The sequence below is a fragment of the Thermobia domestica genome, chromosome 4, assembly GCF_964235325.1.
Source record: "Thermobia domestica chromosome 4, izTheDome1.hap1.1, whole genome shotgun sequence".
Taxonomy (NCBI): domain Eukaryota; kingdom Metazoa; phylum Arthropoda; class Insecta; order Zygentoma; family Lepismatidae; genus Thermobia; species Thermobia domestica.
The window spans coordinates 273613327-273633179 of record NC_137457.1 but is presented as its reverse complement, the minus strand read 5'-3'; the positions used below and the strand labels follow the sequence as shown (position 1 = coordinate 273633179).

The 19853-nt window shown below is 37.6% G+C and overlaps 1 protein-coding gene across 1 annotated transcript; it reads right to left on the bottom strand.

Annotated features, from left to right (window-relative positions):
* Positions 1 to 907: 907 nt before the first annotated feature.
* LOC145683515 (leucine-rich repeat-containing protein 66-like) lies at positions 908 to 13405 on the bottom strand. The gene is made up of 2 exons (XM_081754855.1): positions 13290 to 13405; positions 908 to 2214 (listed from the first exon to the last, which is right to left on the bottom strand). The coding sequence occupies exon 2, from the start codon at positions 2177 to 2179 to the stop codon at positions 1199 to 1201; it is 981 nt and encodes a 326-aa protein (XP_081610981.1). The 5' UTR covers positions 2180 to 2214; positions 13290 to 13405; the 3' UTR covers positions 908 to 1198.
* Between the last annotated feature and the right edge of the window lie 6448 nt (positions 13406 to 19853).

The window sequence follows — 19853 nt, the reverse complement described above, 5'->3', positions numbered from 1 at the left end:
GTTTATAATTTAGTCTCAAGAGAGTGCAAGCTGTATGTCTAATGTGATCTCTTGTGGTAAAGTGTTGATAGTAACTGATTTGTGAGATTAAGCTGTTAGCGTATGCGCTTTTTAAGTGAGAGACCCGGGATCGATTCTAGACTGGAGCTCGGTCCACTTCTCATAAAGCTTTGTTGCTAAAAGGGACGCTAAACTTAAAATCAATCTCTTAAGATCAATCCTCTGCATGATCTTTCACACCGTTTAAAATTTGGTGAAGATTGTTGAAATCACAAATGAATAACTAACTAACTAACTAAACTCTATGGCCTATGGAACCCGAAGGTTCAGTGCCGCGTTCACAAAAGCTCTCCACTGACTTTTATCCTTAGCTAACTGCATCCAGTTTCTACTCTGTATTCCAATCTCTGCGAGATCCATCTTAATATTGTCCTCCCATCTGCGCCTAGGTCTTCCTAATGGTCGTTTTCCGATTGGTCTTCCAGTCAAGACTTTGAAAGCGTCTCTATTTTCTTCCACAAACATGACCCGCCCATCTAAGCCTCCTAGACTTGACGACCCTAACAATGTTGGGTAAACCATATAAATTATGTAGTTCCTCGTTATGAAGTTTCCGCCATTCCCCATTCCCGTTCCTCTTGGGTCCGAATATTCGTCTCAGGATCTTGTTCTCAAATACTTTCATTCTATGTTCTTCCCTCAGAGTAAGTGACCATGTTTCGCAGCCATACAGAACTACAGGCATAATTATCGTTTTGTATATTTTAAGTTTCAAATTCCTCGACAGAATTCGCGACGACAAGAGATTTTGAACCGAATAGTAACACGAATTCCCTGCTTTTAGTCGACATTAGACTAAAATAAATAAATAAATTAAAACGCACAAGAATATTATTGTTTCGTACTTTTCTGAGTAAAGAAGTTACAATGAGATAAACATATTTGAATAATACTTCTGTTTTTAAAGAATTGCTTTCGTCAAAATGTCCAAGTATTGCAAATGAAATGCAGTCCTTTCTGCTGGGCTAATTGGTTGTGTGTTTACCTTTGTGGCACAAAGTCCTAGACTCGATTATTGGTGGAAGAGCATCGAACACATAATCCTATTTCACACTCTAGGTCGTCTTCCATGTACCGTCACTGTTAACAAAGAACGTAACTTTTAATCAATCTATTCATCTTTCAACACGTGCAATACTCATTTTGCCAATTGTCTTGAACTTACATAAGATCGCATAGATCTAGAGTAATAGTAGACTCTACTACCTCTGCCCGACAGTCGTTTATATTGCCTTCGTGAACAAAAAATAATTATAATAGCCAACACCATTATGACAATACCCATAACTATTAATGCCGACAACATTATTGTAAACCACTCATCTGCTGTAACTGTAGAAATTTCGCTGATCTGAGTGGAATTGCTGCTGCCACACTCCAATCTAGAAGATGAGGCAGTTGTGTTGTCAAAATCGCAGAAAACATCGTCATTTTCCATTTCCAAGTGCTTTTGCAGCAACCATTCGGAAATATCTTCCACAATACATTCACACCATAGTGGGTTATGGGTTAGGTCTAAAGTCATCAATGTCTGTAACGATTCCAATACTGGAAGATCGATTGTTTGAATATGGTTGAATGATAAATCGAGTTTTAGCAAGAAAGGCGTTAAGATGAAGTTAGACGGAAATAATGATTTTATACCACAGTGGCTAAGATCCAAATATGATAGAGAACTTGCATTGAGGAATATTCCTGAGGGCATCACCAAATGTTGATTTCCCTTTAGGCTAAGTATTTGTAGGTTGCTGTTCCGGGAAAATATATTCACACTTAGTGTTTCAATGTTATTAAATGACAAGTCAAGAACACTCAATCGTTTCAAGTTCCTAATTTCTATAATATTTTGCTTTGTGCTTTTGGAACTTTCTACACGTGTATCAGGTAGGTGCTTAATTTGATTTTGAGATAAGTCTAAAATGTAAGTGTCGATGTCAATTCCTGTAGGAACACTGGAGAAGTTTCTTCCGCTACAATTTGTTGTCACTTGCTGATTCCAAGTGGAGGCGACCCAGGTACATTTATCATGGCAGGTTATGGTGCTCTTCAAGACGGTGAGAAGTATACTGAATACTGTATAGTGTAGTAGCTGTTGATCAACTCTTTGATTGCCTGTCATTTCTGATTTCTAAAGATGATGATCCTTTTCGGTACCTAGGAATGAAAAATACTTATATTTTAACATATAAAATAAATAACTTAGTTTTCTTGCTATTTACATTATCGGCAAGAACTGTAAAAATAACTAAAGAGAGCCATTCGATTTGAATAGACGAAACGTTAACATTACGGCTAGGATACATAAAATGATTGTATTAAGTAAAACTATGTAACTAATAAAAATTATCATCCTGTAGTTTTCCCATATAGTTTGGAGTTAATTCACACATTATTCAATGCATGTCCTCAAGGTATATTCAAAACTTATACCGGCGGAGGGGGACTCGGTGGCTCCAATGGTAGAGTGCTTAGCTTTGGTGCGTGGGACCCCTGGTTCGATCCCCCGGCAAAGTAGATTTGTGGTGAACAACATCGTATCCAGGGTTTTCTCAGGTTACTCCTGTTTCCTCCCACATTCTCATTTCCACCAATTCTTCCATCATCATTCACTTGTTGAAATTGTCGTCTCCCTCGGCCTGAAGGACATAATCGTGGTACATTAAACTCAAAGATTTCACTTATCAAAAGTAATAGTTGTGTCACAATTAAATTCAAACGATATGCAGCGACATAAAATTCACGAGAAATATTACTTTTGATATTGATTACCTTCGCATTTCGATCATGGGTTGAGAATATAGCAATCGACGCACTCCATCACGTTAGTTCAGTATTTATCGATATTGTTCGCGAGCTCTCTCGGTTCAGAGTGGAAAGAAATAATACTTTTGATTTACGTCACATTTTAATCATAATGTTGTGATTATTTTAAAATATTTATGCGTTCTAGTTGCAAGCAATAGGGATGCGCACGAGACAAGATTTGAGGCTGTCTCGTCTCGAAAATGTGCTGTAAAAGTGATGTCTCGACTCGAAAAACGTATATTTTTCTATTGGAAAAGCTGTGTCTCGACTCGACTCGTGCGCATTCCCAGCAAGCAAGGACTTTTTTAAAAAAATGTTTGATTACGAGAAATAAGAATACTGAACGATATTTACTTTCAGAGTAGTTCCTATAATTGAGTTTCTCTCCCGGCAATCGTCACATCATTTGCCCATGTTATGTACCGCACTTTCGGTCAGAAGAGGATAAGAATCTCCGTATAAGTCTAGCTATCTTCTTGACACTAGATTTTCTAGCATGTCTTATTAAGCTCCAATTTATCAGTACTAAGTTCCATTCTTTGCTCGGATTATGCTATTAGACCTACCGTATTTCCAATTGTAGGAACTCAAAGTCTCTCTCAGACAAATATTTTATCTAATTTTAGTAGCAATATTTCACTTATTTGCTATTGCTGAGAGATTGAGGGTAATCGATTAAATAAAAGTTTGGGAAAATTGGTGCTTGCCTTTCTGCCTATCATTTTTCTCGTATAATTTACGCGATTCTTTTTTATATTTAGGGCGCCGCGGTGGCTCAGTGGTAGAGCGTTCACCTTTGGTGCATGGAGTCCCGGGTTTCAACCCTGCTCCGGCCAAGTGAACCTTGTGGTGGACAAACACTGTGTGCGTGGCTTTTCTCGGGGTACTCCTCTTTCCTTCCACTCTCTTCATTCCACTATTTCATTCATTTCTCATCATCACCGTCTCCTTTAGCCTAACCGGCATAACCGTGGGACGTAATATTCAAGGATTTCATTTCGTTTCCTTTTTTTTATATATATATATTTGTATTATTTCTAGTGAGAGCAACTTTCATTCGATACAGACTTTCTAAAACTAGAAGTCTGAGTGGAAATGTTTGTTTGTTTGTTTGTTTTTCACTTTCTGCACTTGAGAACATGGAAAACTAATGTAGTCAATATCACTTCCCGGCTATCCTTACTCTAGAGCTCTGCCTAATACAAAGTTTAAATGAATTCCTGAGCTACATATTGCAACGATGCTAGATTGGGAAAATTATTTCGATTTGACCAGAGATCAAAATACATCCAATTGGTAGGTAGATGCCTCATCAACTATGTCGTTGTAGCTGCTTTGCTTCAACCGCAAAGTATCGGATTGTATTCAAATAATACTACAAAATATAATTTTCGTTTTACAGGGAAAAATTGTCCAAAGATCAGAACATATTAACATCGCTTGATCTCAATATACTGAACACAGTAAGGTTTAGCGCAAAACCTCATACGCAGTCTTAGAAAACTTAAGAAAACGATTATTTTTGTAAACATACGAAGTGTGTTTAAAAAGAAACTGAACTTTTGCTATAACATCTTTATTGCTAATTGTATTCATTTTAAACAATATCCCCCTCAAAGTAGTCCCATCTACTGACAATGATATACCGTTCCTATTGTGTCTTCCATTTTTGGAAAGCTCCCTGGAACACCCTTTCTGGAATGGTGCGCAGGTCTCTTATCGCATTGTCCTCAATATTCTCTATGGTTTGGAAATGAAGTCGTTTCAAAATGATTTTAAGTTTTGAAAACAGGTAAAAGTCTGCTGCGGCTATGTACGGAGAAGAGGGTGGATAGAGCACAACGAAATCTGATGTTTTGTCAGATAATTCCGGATGAGGAGTGAAACGTTAGTAGGCAGACTGGCACGGTGCTTCATCCAAATCTTGTTTTCCAAAACTCTGGCATCTTCCTGCGTACAACATCCCTCAACCGCGCTAAAATATCCTGGTACAACTGTTTGTTTACCATTCGATCACGTGATGCAAATTTATAATAGATAATTTCTTTTCAATCAGAAACCAGAACTAACATCACCTTGATCTTTGACCGAGTCATGTGTGCTTTTTTGGATGAGGAGACCCTGAATGAATTGAAAAGCAATTCAAGTGTCTCTGTAAATGTTTCGCCAAGTTTGTAGCAGAACTTCAAACACGCGCGTAGTTCTTCAAACTCTTTCACTGTCACAGTATCATTAATCTGACAAACAGTTAGTGCACGTATTCACTTCAGCTCTTGTAGCTCGGCAATTACCGGTCATAGTGAAACGAGAAAAATGACAGTTTGCTGTCTAAATCTGACGTCAGATGCACACAGTAACTGTAGTAGGCTCCCTCTGTCGGTTGGGGCGCTATTTCAAAAGTTCGGCTTCTCTTTGAATACACCTCGTAAAAATTTTGCTTTACGAAACCCACGCAACCTATTTAGGTAAAACTGATGCTCAAGTAGATTCTCGTCAAGCTTTTTACTAGCTGAACTACACAGTAAGTATCATAAGTAAGAAAAATACACAAAAGTATTAGTAACATTTACAGTTCAATTTATGTTTAACTAAAACATTTTACAACGACGAAATATAAGGGGATATATCACTTCAAACTGAATAAATGTAAACCCACATAGCACACTACGTCCCTGGGATGTCCCATTTTGATCCCAGTCGTCGCATTCGGTTCCCGGGATTACCGGGACAATGACAAGACATCCCATGGACGTCCTGCATGGGACGTCCTGAAGGATTCCCATGTAGGATGTCCACGGAACGTCCCAGATGGGATAGGAGATCCGAGGGAAAACCAATAGACATCCCTTCGTTGTCCCGTTGAATATTCCGTATCCCGGGATATTAGCGGACATCTGGATATCCCGCGGAATTCCTGTGGATGTCCCGGGAACACATTCGGATAATCGCGGGATGTCCCGTCGTCCGTTGCGGGCTCAGTCTCGGACATCCCGTGGACGTACTTGTGCTATGTGGGAATGCTTAAGAATAAGTCGTGTAGGGTAGTTTTCGTGTAAATCGCGAGAAAGTTGGCGCTGAAAGGCAAATCCTTCGTTGTCAATTAAAATTGTAAGTCTTGTTCAGCTGAATTATTTATTTATGTATTATTTATGTATATGTAAAATAATACGTCGTTAGCTAGCAGTTAATATCTATTAATCTTCTAATGGTGACACACAAACTCATTACAGTACACGATGAACATTACCTCGTGCTTTACTTTATACGTACTTTAAATTCTGACCTCCCAATTCCAGTTTGAATAGAAAATCTAAAAGAACGGCTTTGTACGCTATTAGGCATATATGTGAAGACCTATGTGCGAAACATTTGCTGGTTCTAGGTGACTGGTTTCTATGCAAGAATCTGGTAAGAGCCACACACACACTCACAGATATATACATAAGTTATTTTATATATTAGTATGCTAGTATAGTATAGTGTATTAGTATTAGTGTATAAGTGCGAGGGTGATTCTGAAACGAATACCTCCAAGCCCACTACTTGGCCAATAGTACAGCAAAAATTCGGAACTGCTTATCATTAATGCACTAATGTTTAAACTATACAAATATCTCTTCTTTCACCTTCCTATCTCTTCTCGTTCCAGAGTAATGGAGTAGTCCATGGCATTCAGTTGTGACGTCCAGTTGAAACAGTGTTTTGTCATTAAATTTATTGACTGCTAAGGGTTGTGTGTCCAGGAACATTCATCGCCGGCAACGAGTCATAGATACACCATTACGTCTTGGAAACAAAGCGTCAGTTCATGGGGTACTACCACACATCCTCTCCTTCGCCAAAACATTCAAAGTTGTTCCATCTGCTGGTGAAGTGTTGTTAACATTCTGTCTCATCCTGCCTATAGTCCGGATCTTGCGCCCTGTGACTTTTATCTCTTCCCAAAACTTAAGGAACATCTTAAGGACGAACACTAGAGTTGTGGCTCGGAGGTGCAAGCAACAGGTCGACATTGGTATCGCCAGCAGCCACCACAATTCTTTGTCGACGGCATGGAAAACGTTGTTTCGCGTCAGCGCAAGTGTTGCCCGTAATGGGGACTATGTTGGAAAATTATACCACCATTTGTAGCTGACATTGCAAGCTTTCTACTGATATCTGTATTGGTGCTATCTATCAAACACAAATATAGGTATCACCTTGGAGGCATTACTTTCAGAATCACCCTCATATATTATTGTTTATATATAAGTATAGCTCAAATGGTGAAAATACTGTACAGTGAGCCACATAAATAACTGCACCTCTGGCTGCTACCACTTTTTTTTTTTTTTTTTTTATTTTTTTTTTTTTTAGTATTACAAACGTTTTGGACAGAATCAACTCAACTTACTACATCCAACATTTCAAGCAGCCAATGACAATTGGTAAACCCGTGGAGCGTTGAAACAAGCTTTTGTTGTTCAGTTGAAGTATCAATTTTAAGATGAATTCTCTATTATTTGGAGCTCATTTTGTCCAATGAGCTCCATATATCAATGAATATATCTCGTTTGTTTGTGTAATGTGTTTTTTCCCTCTACATATTGCATGTGAGAAGAAAGAGGAAACACTGATCATACATTGAAATTGAAACATGTTAAAAAGTTCGGGTCTTATGGGACTGGAACCCTCGTCTCCTGCGTAGAAATCCAATGCGGTAACCACTTTTAATAATTTTCTAATTAGCTGATAGAACTGTATAAAGGGCATATTCGTGGAACATTGATCAAAATGGATTGGATCTCAATTTTTCAGAAAGTTACTGAAATACAATATTATTCTCTGGTAACACTGTTTTATCAGTTGACATATTTTCGGACTTGAAGTTAGGATTATCTTCTTCACAATTAACAAAACGGAAACTATCAATTTCTGTGATATGTGAAACACAGCTGTAGCAATAAGTCTTCCGCGAAACCGTTACTTATATGACAATATAGCAAAGCCATTATCCTGGTACTGTTTGTTTAATGTTAGTATTTGACGATATCTTGAATGTGTATAAAATCTTCTACTGTGATGCATGTTCTTCTTGAATGGAAAACCAAACGCAACAGAAAAAAATAGCGGAATGGGTAATGTGGATCACTAGGTGTCCTCGGTGCTATGCTAAACGATGCTTAAATAGTGCGGTGTTGCCAAATAGTGTCGAGTGTTTACGGAGGCCAGATAATAAAAAGGAAGTAATCATGGAATTCTGCTTGGATACTTACCGGAGAAATTAGTTTTCGACCCTTACCACAATACACAACTACGTTCCGCTTCTCCCACTGCAACGCTAGAATCCAGGAATTAAACGTACAAATTTGGCAACAGCGCATTATGGCGTTCTGCGCAAATTTCATCTCAAAATCTATTTCCTTAAATGTAAATTAATATTTAAATAAAATTGGAAATATAACACGAAAAACGGTTAAACGATATATCTATTTCGTAATAAGATCGTTACTTTAAAATATTTTACACAGAGCTCCCTAGTGGCTAACTGGTTAGCGTACGCGCCTTTGGCGTGGGAGACCCGGGTTCGATTCCCGGCGGGAGCTCATGTGGTTCGGATTCCACTTTAATCAGTAGGTCCACGTCTCATATAGCCTCGTTGCTGAAAGGGACGCTAAACTAAAAATCAATCAATCAATCAATATTTTACACATACAAACAAACATTTCATAGAACTGAGCAGTTCTAGTAAGATCTAACAGCAAGTGCCATCTTGTGTGCTCATTGTAAAACGAATCAAATATTTTCTTTTATTTGTTCCCTTTTTCAATATCAGGTGACACAACCAAATGAATCAGTGTCTTGTGTCGTAGCTGAAACATAGCTCTATCTTATAGTACAAAATTTATTATATGTAACGTTTCATTGCGCAGTAGTTAAGGGAATGAGCTAAAATATGTAGTGAATTCCGGGTGATGATCCATCTTAAGATGTAAACCATAGTGTGCCACGTAGGAAATCGGTACGCTAACTTCCAGCCCATTGCGGAAACTAAGGAGTAATATTCATTTTAGTGGTTTTTACGTCGTTTTCTCTCCCTAAACTAATTCTTTGATGATTATTTTGTTATATTCACTCTTATATTGTACAGTTTTCATTCTTGAAGTAGTTTGACATGAAAATTATGTTAAGAGTCTAGATATATTACCGTACTTTAAAACTATTTCGTTCAGAATATTCTCTATAAAAATATTGAAAAATAAGTGTTTATTCTGACAACATTGTTGAATATGTACACGTTTCTGTACTTGAGGTTAGAATATACCTCTTTGGACGTACTTTCGTCAAAAATTACTACTTGTTTTCGAGTATTTTGGAATCTATGGATCAAAAGTGTAGCAATTCATTTTCTTAAATGCCTTTTATAGTTTGCAACACTACTACGTATTAGACATATATTTTAGTTCATTGTTATGTAGTTACGATATATGGCCAACAACATGACGTAGTGCCATTTGAAAATAAAAAGTTCATATTAAGTTGACAATACTCCATTATTTAAAATAATTGGCGATATTGCCTCTTGTTAGACTCTATATTGTATACTGACTCTATATTGCCTTGTTGCCCGACGACGGTACACATCGATTTGACTTTGCGGTCGAAATGCTATCACGTATTGAGGACGATAATGGTTATCTCAGACGAATTGCCTTTTCCGACGAAGCGACATTCTTTGTCAGTGGAGTAGTGAATTGCCATAATGTACGCATTTGGGGTTCAGAACCCCCCAGGGAGGTCAGGGAGTTCACCAGAGGGAGTTCACCGATCCCTCCAGTGATGTTGGCTAATGTGTGGATGGAAATTGAATATCGCCTAGATGTGCTACGTGCTACCAAGGGTGCTCATGTGGAAGTGTACTGATGTGACCAAAACTTTTATAGTTTGTAAACAATTCAACATCAGTTTCATATTTCTATCTTATTTCTAGCCTGAGTTATCAATTTCTGTAATCAGGGAAGGACTTCTCGAACACCCTGTACAGTAGAGCGTCATTATCCGAAGTAATTGGGGGACATGGGTGTTCGGAAAACTGGTTTGTTCGGATAATCGAACTGTACTGTACTGTACTGTACTGCACTGTACTTCTACAGCCAGTGCCAAACCGACAGAAGTGTGGTGATTGTTGAAACACAGCGACTGGCGGCTTGGCCGGTCAGCAGCGCCTTATGAATGCCCCATTAGAAGCAATGTTCCGCCAGCGGTGGCTCAGTGCGGCGACTACTGTGGGAAACTTGGTTTGGGAGTGAGGGGGATGATGGCCGGTAGGGTGGGAGAGTAACAGGTGCGAGCGAGTACACAGTTCGGTTAAGCGGTCGTTCGGTTGACCGACGTTCGGATAATCGACGCTCTACTGTATTTCGATTAAAAAAAAATAGATTGCTTAAATAGGTTTGAAGTTATTTGTATTTATCTTTAAACTTTATCGCTGTCTGGAGTCGCTTTCCCCAAATCTTTATTGTGTCATAACGTCGTTATTTATGTCCATTAGTAGCTATAATCTTGAAATAAATTACACAATTAGATGAGCTATCTAAGTCTGTTTGCAGAAGATTCAAAATCCATTTTACGGTTGAGAAACTTCCCTAGTTAGACTAATCATGAGAGTCCTTTATCTATATGTTGAATTACATGTTACTTGATTAAATTAACTCTCTATACAGGAAGTTGTTGAATCTTCTATTATTGACACAAATGTTACAGGTGCCCTGAGAGAGGTCAGAGGTCATAGTTTCTAGTTCAACTAATGGAAATGTTATTTTTTTAAATCCAATTTTGATGCATAATCAATTTATTACTCCATTAGTCAAGTATATTGCTATTTTTGAGTATCTGAATTAAAAAGTATAAATTTCGTGCCTTTTGACCTCTTCTGTTACTGGTGACCTTATTCTTAAGTTTAAACTAAACTATGCATTGCCCCTTTATACATATATTGAAGAATATGAATCTTGATTGAATTAGGAACGGAGTGGCTCTGTGGTAGAGTGCTTATCTCTGGTGCGTGAGGTTCCTGCTTCGATTCACGGCTAAGTAAGTTTGTTGTGGTCAACATTATGTCCAATGGGTTTGCTCGGTGTACTCCCGTTTCCTTCCAAATTCTCATTCCACCAATTGCACAATCATCAGTCACACGCCTCAATGATGTGTCTCTTTTAGCCCAATGGACATAATTGTGAGACGTTAAACTGAAAGATTTCATTTCATTTTTCATTTCATTTTATTTGAATTATTTTTATACAGTGACATTTTGAATTTAGTGTAATTTGAACCAAAGTCACAGCTGATCTGGTCAGGTCAACTCTAACATTTATTAGTTCATATAATGCCACAATTATTTTTTTAAACCAATCTTAATGCATAATCAATTCATTACTCCATCAATCAAGTATATTGGTATTTTACAGTACTTGAATATTACACATATGCTTCGTGACATTTGACCTCACTTCAGATTGCTGACCTAATTGTTAAGCTTAGATTAATCTTGAGTGAGTACACACTAGAGGCAGTTCTCGCTATTAACATTTCCACTCTACCAATGGTTAATGTTCAAACCGGATTTGGTAGGAGTAAATTATCGTAGACATGGGCGGCGATTAGGGGGGGCAAAGGGTGGCGGTTGCCCCCCCACTTTTCTGAAATGGCCTATTAATCTACTAATGTATGTAGTTTCAACCAGTGAAATTTGTATATTAACATTGATATACAAATATTCAGATTATGTCTTGCCCCCCCCACTTTTAACGTCCAATCGCCGCCACTGATCGTAGACATGAGCTACTCTTGTTACACTGTCACCGTGTATAGTACATTTCAGGACAGAAAATCCGTCTTTCGTGTTTCACTTTCACAGGCTAAAGAGAAAAAGAATATTACAACGCCTAGTTAGTCTCTGGCTGCAGACATACACTTTGATCAAATTTCAGTCAATGACTGAATTTCTTGATTAAAAAAAAAAAAAAAAAAAAAAAAAAAAAAAACACGAGTCTGAGATGTGAATAAGTGCTTATCCACATGTACAACTTGGACCGCCTGGTCATCAAGGTAATTATTTCCTGCCAAGAAGTAATCGAAATGCAGTGCCAGATTTACGTATAAGCTAAACAAGCTATAGCTTAGGGCCCCCACGCTCTTGGGGGCCCAAAAGTTGAAGCAACAAAAAGAATGCGCATTTCCAAAATATAAGAAAAACAAGAAATAAAGCAAAATCAACATATAGTAACAGTGTTTCATTTGTGTAAGCCCTTATAATGTAAGTAATGGGGCCCCTTCTGCTAGCCTGCTTCCTAAACTATCACTAATTTCTTTATTTCTGTATATACGATCTGTACGTTCATCTGGACACATATAGGACCCCATATTCTTCAGTAGCTTAGGCCCTCACCAAACCTAAATACAACTCTCTCGAGATGCCAGTAAAGGTAATGTAATCTGTGGACGAAACATCAGGAAAAGACGGTGAATTTTACACTGCAATTCCTGAAAAGTCTTCAGCGTCCTTTACTAAGACTTGACCAAGCATTGTCGTGCAACGTGAGAACGCCATGTTTGTTAACTATTACGTTTTGGTTGCAATGCATTTCATTGGGTTCACAAATTTTACGAGTCGCAGTGATAATTTTCCCTCAGATCTCTCTTGTTACTATATGATTAGCGTGCGCGTCTTCAGCACGGATTCAATTCCACTTGGGAACGCATGTGATTTACATTCCCAGTTAGGTTGCAGTTCCACGTTTCATACAGCCTCGCTGCTGAAAGGGATTGTAAGAATCCATGGTTCAGAATCGTTGGAGAATATGGTTCATCTGCAACCCTATCATATATGACGTGGACGGATAGTTTTGGGAACTATCCTAGATGTGGATTATAATCCATTTACTGTCCTGGTTGTTTTATGAAAATAAATGAAATAATGTCTTTCAGTCTAACGTCCCATGATTATACCCTTTAGGCTAAGGGAGACGGGTGATGATTAAGGTAAGTGAATGATGATAGACCAATTGGTGGAATGAGTATGTGGAAAGAAAAGAGGATAACCGAGAAAACCCACGAACAAGATGTTGTCAACCACAAATTTACTTGACCGGGCATCGAACCATACCGCGTCTCGAACCAGACCGTATCTGTTACCGGTTTTGCTCTGATACCTGTGAACAGACAGACGGACGGACGAAAACAAACATTCTATAAAATTTCCTATACATATGCATAGCATAGTTTATACTTCTAAAATTGACAAATATAAGCCTATTCAATAATACTTTTTTCCTTAAAATAGTGGCTATAGCTTACATTTCAAACAAACTTAAATTCACATTTCGATTTGATCAGTACTCTTACTTCTTAAAAAAATATTCAAAGTACTTAACTATCCAACTTACCAGTTTCAAATGCTGAAAAATCTGAAGATTCACCAGGTCTTGCTCACATCATACTGTGTGAATTAAGTATGAAAAGCCTGTCTCATGTCATAAATGAAGTTACACAGTTGTATGTTATTAACATTACCATGGAAACGCAAACAATTACATGATAAAGTTATCAGAGGCTTTCAATAAAGCGGGAAATGATAGTTCGTTATCATGTGTGTTTATATGTGATAAGAATTATAGTTGTTATTGTTGTATTATCTATGTTTTCTTATTCTGTTATTTTGTTCACACTGTGCTTAATCTATCCATGCAATTCGGTAAAGTTGTTGCAATATTCTACGTGTATAACGGATGAATGAACTTAAACCCTTTAATTATATATAGAGCCTATGTATGTTGTTGAAATGCTACTTCTTTTCACGGGGAGAAAAGTTTGATGGAATTCCCCCTTTGTTAAATTAGGATTTAGGTTTCCAGGCTTTCGGCATCCATGACATGTTAGCCCATAACACTGATTACTCTGATGAATCACTATCTATATAACTAATGGAAATTAATTTTTTCCCATAATGCAACGAAAGTGATTCTGCGACATTACCGGCTAGAATTATAACTAACTACATCGTCTGCTACTGGCAGTAGCTAACTATATCATTGGCTAATTCTATCAGACTCACGCGCTCTGAATGATTTGATTCGTTCTTGCTTTTAGTAGTTCGTGGTACCCAACTTCCTTGAGTGGTGGCGCCACGGTCTCCACAGTTTCAGCGGAAAAAGCAGCTGAAACCTCTTATGCTATGTAATTACTCTATGGCCCATAACGTATGAAGGATGACGTTCCTCGGCGAAAGGGAAGGAAGAAAGCGGTTTGGGATCTGTATGCAAGGTACTATCCCAACATTTGCCTGGTGTGAATGAGGAAAACCCAGGAATCCCTCACTCAAGATGGCTGACCTGAAAAAGCTTTGAATGAATTTTTTTTCGACTGAATGTCCCCACCAGGAATCGAACCGGGGACCGATCGCATCAAGATCGAGAGCGTTTGTGACTACGCTACGTGGAGCCACTAAACCCCCTTATTGTGCACATATTAATGAAAATGTAATGACGACAATCCATGATGTAACTTCCTTTCCTCCATGCCGATGGGGATGAATTTGGACCTAAACGGTATCAGGAGTGTCCTTATTCATAACAACTACCCAAAAGTACCGTTTGAATAGTAATATTGGTGGTGTTCGTTTATCGTTGTGTTAAGCCTTTCCCACTCCAGCACTAACCCCGTGCCCAGGGAAAATGGATTTGGACTTAAATAACATCGGTAGTAACGATATTGATCTCAGCAACCACGAGAACTGTAGATTGGACACTAGTATTAGTTGATTATTTTTACATGTCAATCCTTCCCCGCTCCCTCATCTCTTCTACTTCCCATAATAAAACTATCCATGGCTTTAGGTTGGACCTTGTAACAAAGGAAATTCTGGCCAAAGCTTAAACACACTGTATTTTAAATTATAATGTTACAGTTTCTGATATCTACCATATCCTTCATCAGACACTATAGAATATAAATGAAGACCTGAAGTAAAATTCGATCTAAATGCCATTTTCTGAAGTTTCGAGTTATAACCGGAATGATGATCTATGGGCCAAGCCAGTTTAAGTATATTCGGATCTAAGCGCCAAACCTGTGCGTAGTAGTTCATACCATTGCCAAAAGAATGCGTAAGGTGTATGTGCACGGCAAAAATTCTCGAGCAAAAACATCATTATCTCAAAATTGTTCAAATGGCACTTAGATCTTAATTTGCTTCAGGTCTTCATGAAGATATAGACATATATAATATAGTCATCCTTATGAAAAAGTCTAAATTCTATTGACTGAAGCCTTCAGCCAATCCCGTAGATCTCCATGTCAATTCTTCAACCAATCACCTGCCGCTATTTTTGGTATTTGCAAGGGCCATTTTCAATTTCATCTTTCTGTCTATGCTATCCAAAATTCTCTGCTATAATTCATTAATAGGTAAGCCCCTCGTCCAGTTCATCAGCTTATCTCTTCCTACTTTCTTTATCCAATCTGTTTCTTTCCACTTCCTTATTATAATTCTCTTCTCTATCTCCAATACTTCCGTCTTATCCCAGTATGTCTGTGTCTTCAAATGTAAATAAATATGTTCTATATTGACTATATAGTGTCTGATGAAGGATATGGATATGTTAGATATCCGAAACTGTAACAGATAATAGTTTAAAATACAGTGTCTGTTTAAGCTTTGGTCAGTATTTCTTTTGTTACATACTTCCCATGCTGAAAATTATCAATGTAATATCCTACATTGGATTCTTGGAAGGTCTAATACTGATAATCATGCCAAAATCCCATTTAAAGATCCTTTAATTGTTTACTAGTTGTTGCGCGACGAGGTCACACATAAAATCATATTCGTTTCACAAAGTATGTCAATGTTTATAAATCATAAACAGCTGATGGTATTCAAAAAAACGAAATAGAAAGTGAGATGGGGAAAGGTCATAGAGTGCGTTGAATGAAACAGGCAGCTTGTTCCACAGATCCCCTATCATGGTACTACAATAAAAAATCCGAAAATTGCTTTCCTCTTCTTTTTCTTTTATTTTTGTGTCTCTGAAAAAAGACTGATTTAAAATAGCAGTCACTAAAGGGTTAATCTTCTTGACATAAACTCATATATCTCCTCATATAATATACCATTAAAAATTCCACTCATAACCTCTAATTAACTGTACAGGCTCGTCCTACTAATTATCAGCAACTGAATCTGTTTACAAAATTTGATCCTTTTCTGCCCAGCAGTTAGTACGTCTCTGTTCAATACCAATACTGTGTCAGGCAGAACTTTGTGTTTTGTAATTAAACCCGAATCACTATATTTTCCATCTATTAATACCGAAAGTAGTAAAACTTCCACTTTGTTTCAATATTGGATTATTCAGATTTCACAGAAAACAGGAACTATGATATTCTGTTATTGCATGACAAGCGATAGTGGTGCTTAAGCCATGGATAATTATTTCCTCAAGTAAAGATTAAAATCAAATCTACCTTTCGTAAACTACAAAGGAAGTTTTTCAGTGAACAATCTAGGTTTTTCGGCACTATAAAAATCGCAGTATCTTAAATCAAAGAAAGATTCGTTGATACGTTGAAGTGAATGTCTGTGTAATGGCGAGCCATACTTACTTAATTCTTGTATTACTAATATTTTAATCTTTACGTGTAGTATGGGTATCACTGTTACGAGAAATCGAACAACAATAGACACAATGTGCTACGTAAGGGTACGGTTATATCAAAATTTTCCTATATCATCCTTCCTTTTTCCTCCTTCAACTGGACCAAAAAAGCAAAACAAAACATTGTTTTAAATGGAACCTGGTGATATCGCATGTTGAATCAAACTTTATATCTCCTTTTCTCTTTAGCAAATCAAGCGCTCAAGTGGATAGCGCACTGATTACCTATTCTCTCTTACACATACCCACACACACAGCAATTCTGCTTGCTCAGTAACGTTTAAAACAGAGTTGCAGGTGTTTCTTTTCGAAAAACATGTAGTTAGTGACTGAGCTGCAGATAACTTTTTTTTGCCTGCCTTGAATTTCCTTTGAGTAAGGACAATTCATTGCTAAACTCGGCATAAATGCACTATTCTAAGAAGGATGACGTCATTTGAGATAGGAAAATTGAAAAGGGAAGGTTAAAATAGGAAAATTGCGGCATAAGTGTACCTTAACAGTGTGTGTATTTTTCATATACAGTACATAAAATAAATATAAAAAGTTTATTCCAACAGAATAAAAACTATCAAATTGTATCAGATTATTGTTTAAAGTCATAAAAAAAAAACTCATTTCCTCTATTTTCAAGTACACAGAGTGAATCAGAATATACGCTCAAAGATGTTTTGTTTATCTCACTCTGATCTATTCTATCGATATGTATCTTATCTTTGGACACTATTTTAATTAAACTAAGATAGAAATTTTAGAGCTAATCACAGTTTAACGCTCAATCTCATTAACTATATTACGTGCTGTCATCTTCCTAACGTCATAATGAAAGGCTTAATGAAAATGTAATTTAATATCTGTTTCATCTTAATAAATGGCATTGTTATTGTTCAGCATTTCTTTTTATTTACAAAATAGTTTTTTAAAATTATTTTTTCGAAAAGTGCACATGAGGATTTGCTCTCATCCATATCATTTTGTTTCGGTTAGTGAAGTCTTTCTTTCATTTGGTATATATAATATATATACCAAACGAAAGACTTCTCTAATACTTTTAAAGATGGATTAATAAATTAAGAAGCATTCTTAATGTTAAATGAAAACCAGAAGTGTTGGAAGAAATGATTTTTTTTAGTTCTATAAATATGTCCCATGGTTATGCCGGCTAGGCTAAAGGAGACGGTGATGATGATAAATGAATGAACATGGTGGAATGAAAACAGTGGGAGGAAACGGGAGAACACCGAGGGAACCCACATACATATATATGGTGTTTGTCCACCACAAAGTTCACTTGGAGTGGGACTGAACCAGGGACCCCATGCACCAGAGCTGAACGCTCTACCACTGAGCCACCGCGGCCCCAAAATTGTCCGAATAGTGCGTCCGAAGAGTATGCTATATATGCCCGTATATATAGCATACCTTGGAAGACTAAAACGGACAAAGCTAAGTCTATTCAATAATACCCTCTCTTTTGAAATAACAACTGTAGATTACACTTCGTACATGTGAATTTCTCAATCCATCTCTTTACTGCAGGTCCCTAATATAAAGTTTTTGATTTAACCATATGAACGTCAGAGGAACGTCCGCTATGTAAATAGACTAAAGTTTACCTTTGGAAGGAATACTTACGAGGAAACCTTTTCTGATGCCACACGAAATGTGGAACGAGACTATGGTCAATCGATTTGTGTTAGTGAACACGAAAAGCCATAGGCGGGAAACATCCGTTCCGTACTGATGGGGGAAAGAGTAGGGACACTGCCAACAAAATACGTTGCGGATTATGAGACGAAATATGGCGCGAGTTCGACGAAAATACGCATAGAAGTACTGTTAAACATATACTAAAACCTGACATTACATTCGACAATACTCTGACAGGTGGGGGCAGAGGTGTAGCACATAACGACAGAAGAGGGGGCGGATAAGCGCAAGTAAAAATGTTCATATAATTGAGGAAAACGAAGGAGCAAGACGTCAGGGGAATTGTAAAGTAATAATACATGGTCAAGTAATCAATCACAAACTACAGACAGCCTGTAGACGTCAACATAAGGCAGAAATGGAAGAAAGAGAGCTATGGAGGGGATTGACCGTAGAATCCGGACCCCCCTCTCCTCGTAACGCTCGATGTGTATAGACTGTTGTAGTAGTGAGGGTAGCACTTGGTCTTACTTTTGGCCCATGGGTTCCTGCCTCAGGACCCATGGTCCCTGGCCCAAGGTCAATGACCTAGGGGTACTTAGGGCTATCCCCTGTAGATTTTGGCAGGGGTACAAAAAGAGATGAGTACCATTTATGTGTCACAGAGAAAGAGTAAGAGCTAAAGAGGGAAGCAAGGGGAACAGGTTCCACTTGTTGAGGATTGTCAAGACATTCCATTTTTACGTAATGATAATCAAGTTATACATGTATGTATATCATTTATACATTAAAATGATCAAAGCATATTTTAATATTACGGTGGTCAAGACATTTCATATGTACATCATGATAATCAAGTTATATCATATATGTGTTATGACAATCAAGTCATATTTTAGTGCTATGATGGTCAAGTATAACGGAATATGATTAAGGGACCAATTCATCTTTATTCATCTCTGGGAAGCAGTTGTCTAGCACCGAGAGCCAAGCAGTTCATACATTCCTGTGTTCGAGTTCAATCGCCTAGATGATGAACATCAGCGGACATTCACTTTCACGTCGCTAGCTGACAGCAACATTATAACATCTAGGAAACAAGTTCGTTTTCTATTTATTGTTTGCTACTTACAAGGAAATCCTTGTTTTTGCAAAGCTTTTGTGTAACAAACTGTGGTAGCAATTTCTCTAATCTTTCGCCCCTGTCTTCAGCTTCCACTATGCTTCATTATGTTTACAAAGTCTGGTACATGCTGCCTTAAAGTTTAATTGTAATGAGATCAGGCGCTTTCTCAATTAATTTATATTTTACTGGCGTAGCAGTCGTATATCAATATCCAAACAGTTCCTCTTCGATCGTTCATACGTCACTCGTCGCAGCGACAAGGAAGTATTGATAATCGTAAACAAGAACTTTGACGTCCATGAATAATTATTCCTTGGGTTTTGGAACGCAACTTCTAGCAACACTAGCAGCTTGGTTCCTAAGCCTAGCCAATTTGTGTTGGGTCAACTGGAGGATGCAATAGGGACTTTGTCTGCTTTGATTTGGAATAAGTGACCACCTCTGTGTTACGTATGTTGAAGGACATGGACAATCCGATCAAAAGAAACTCGAGAGATCATAACTTTGGTCATTTTCCT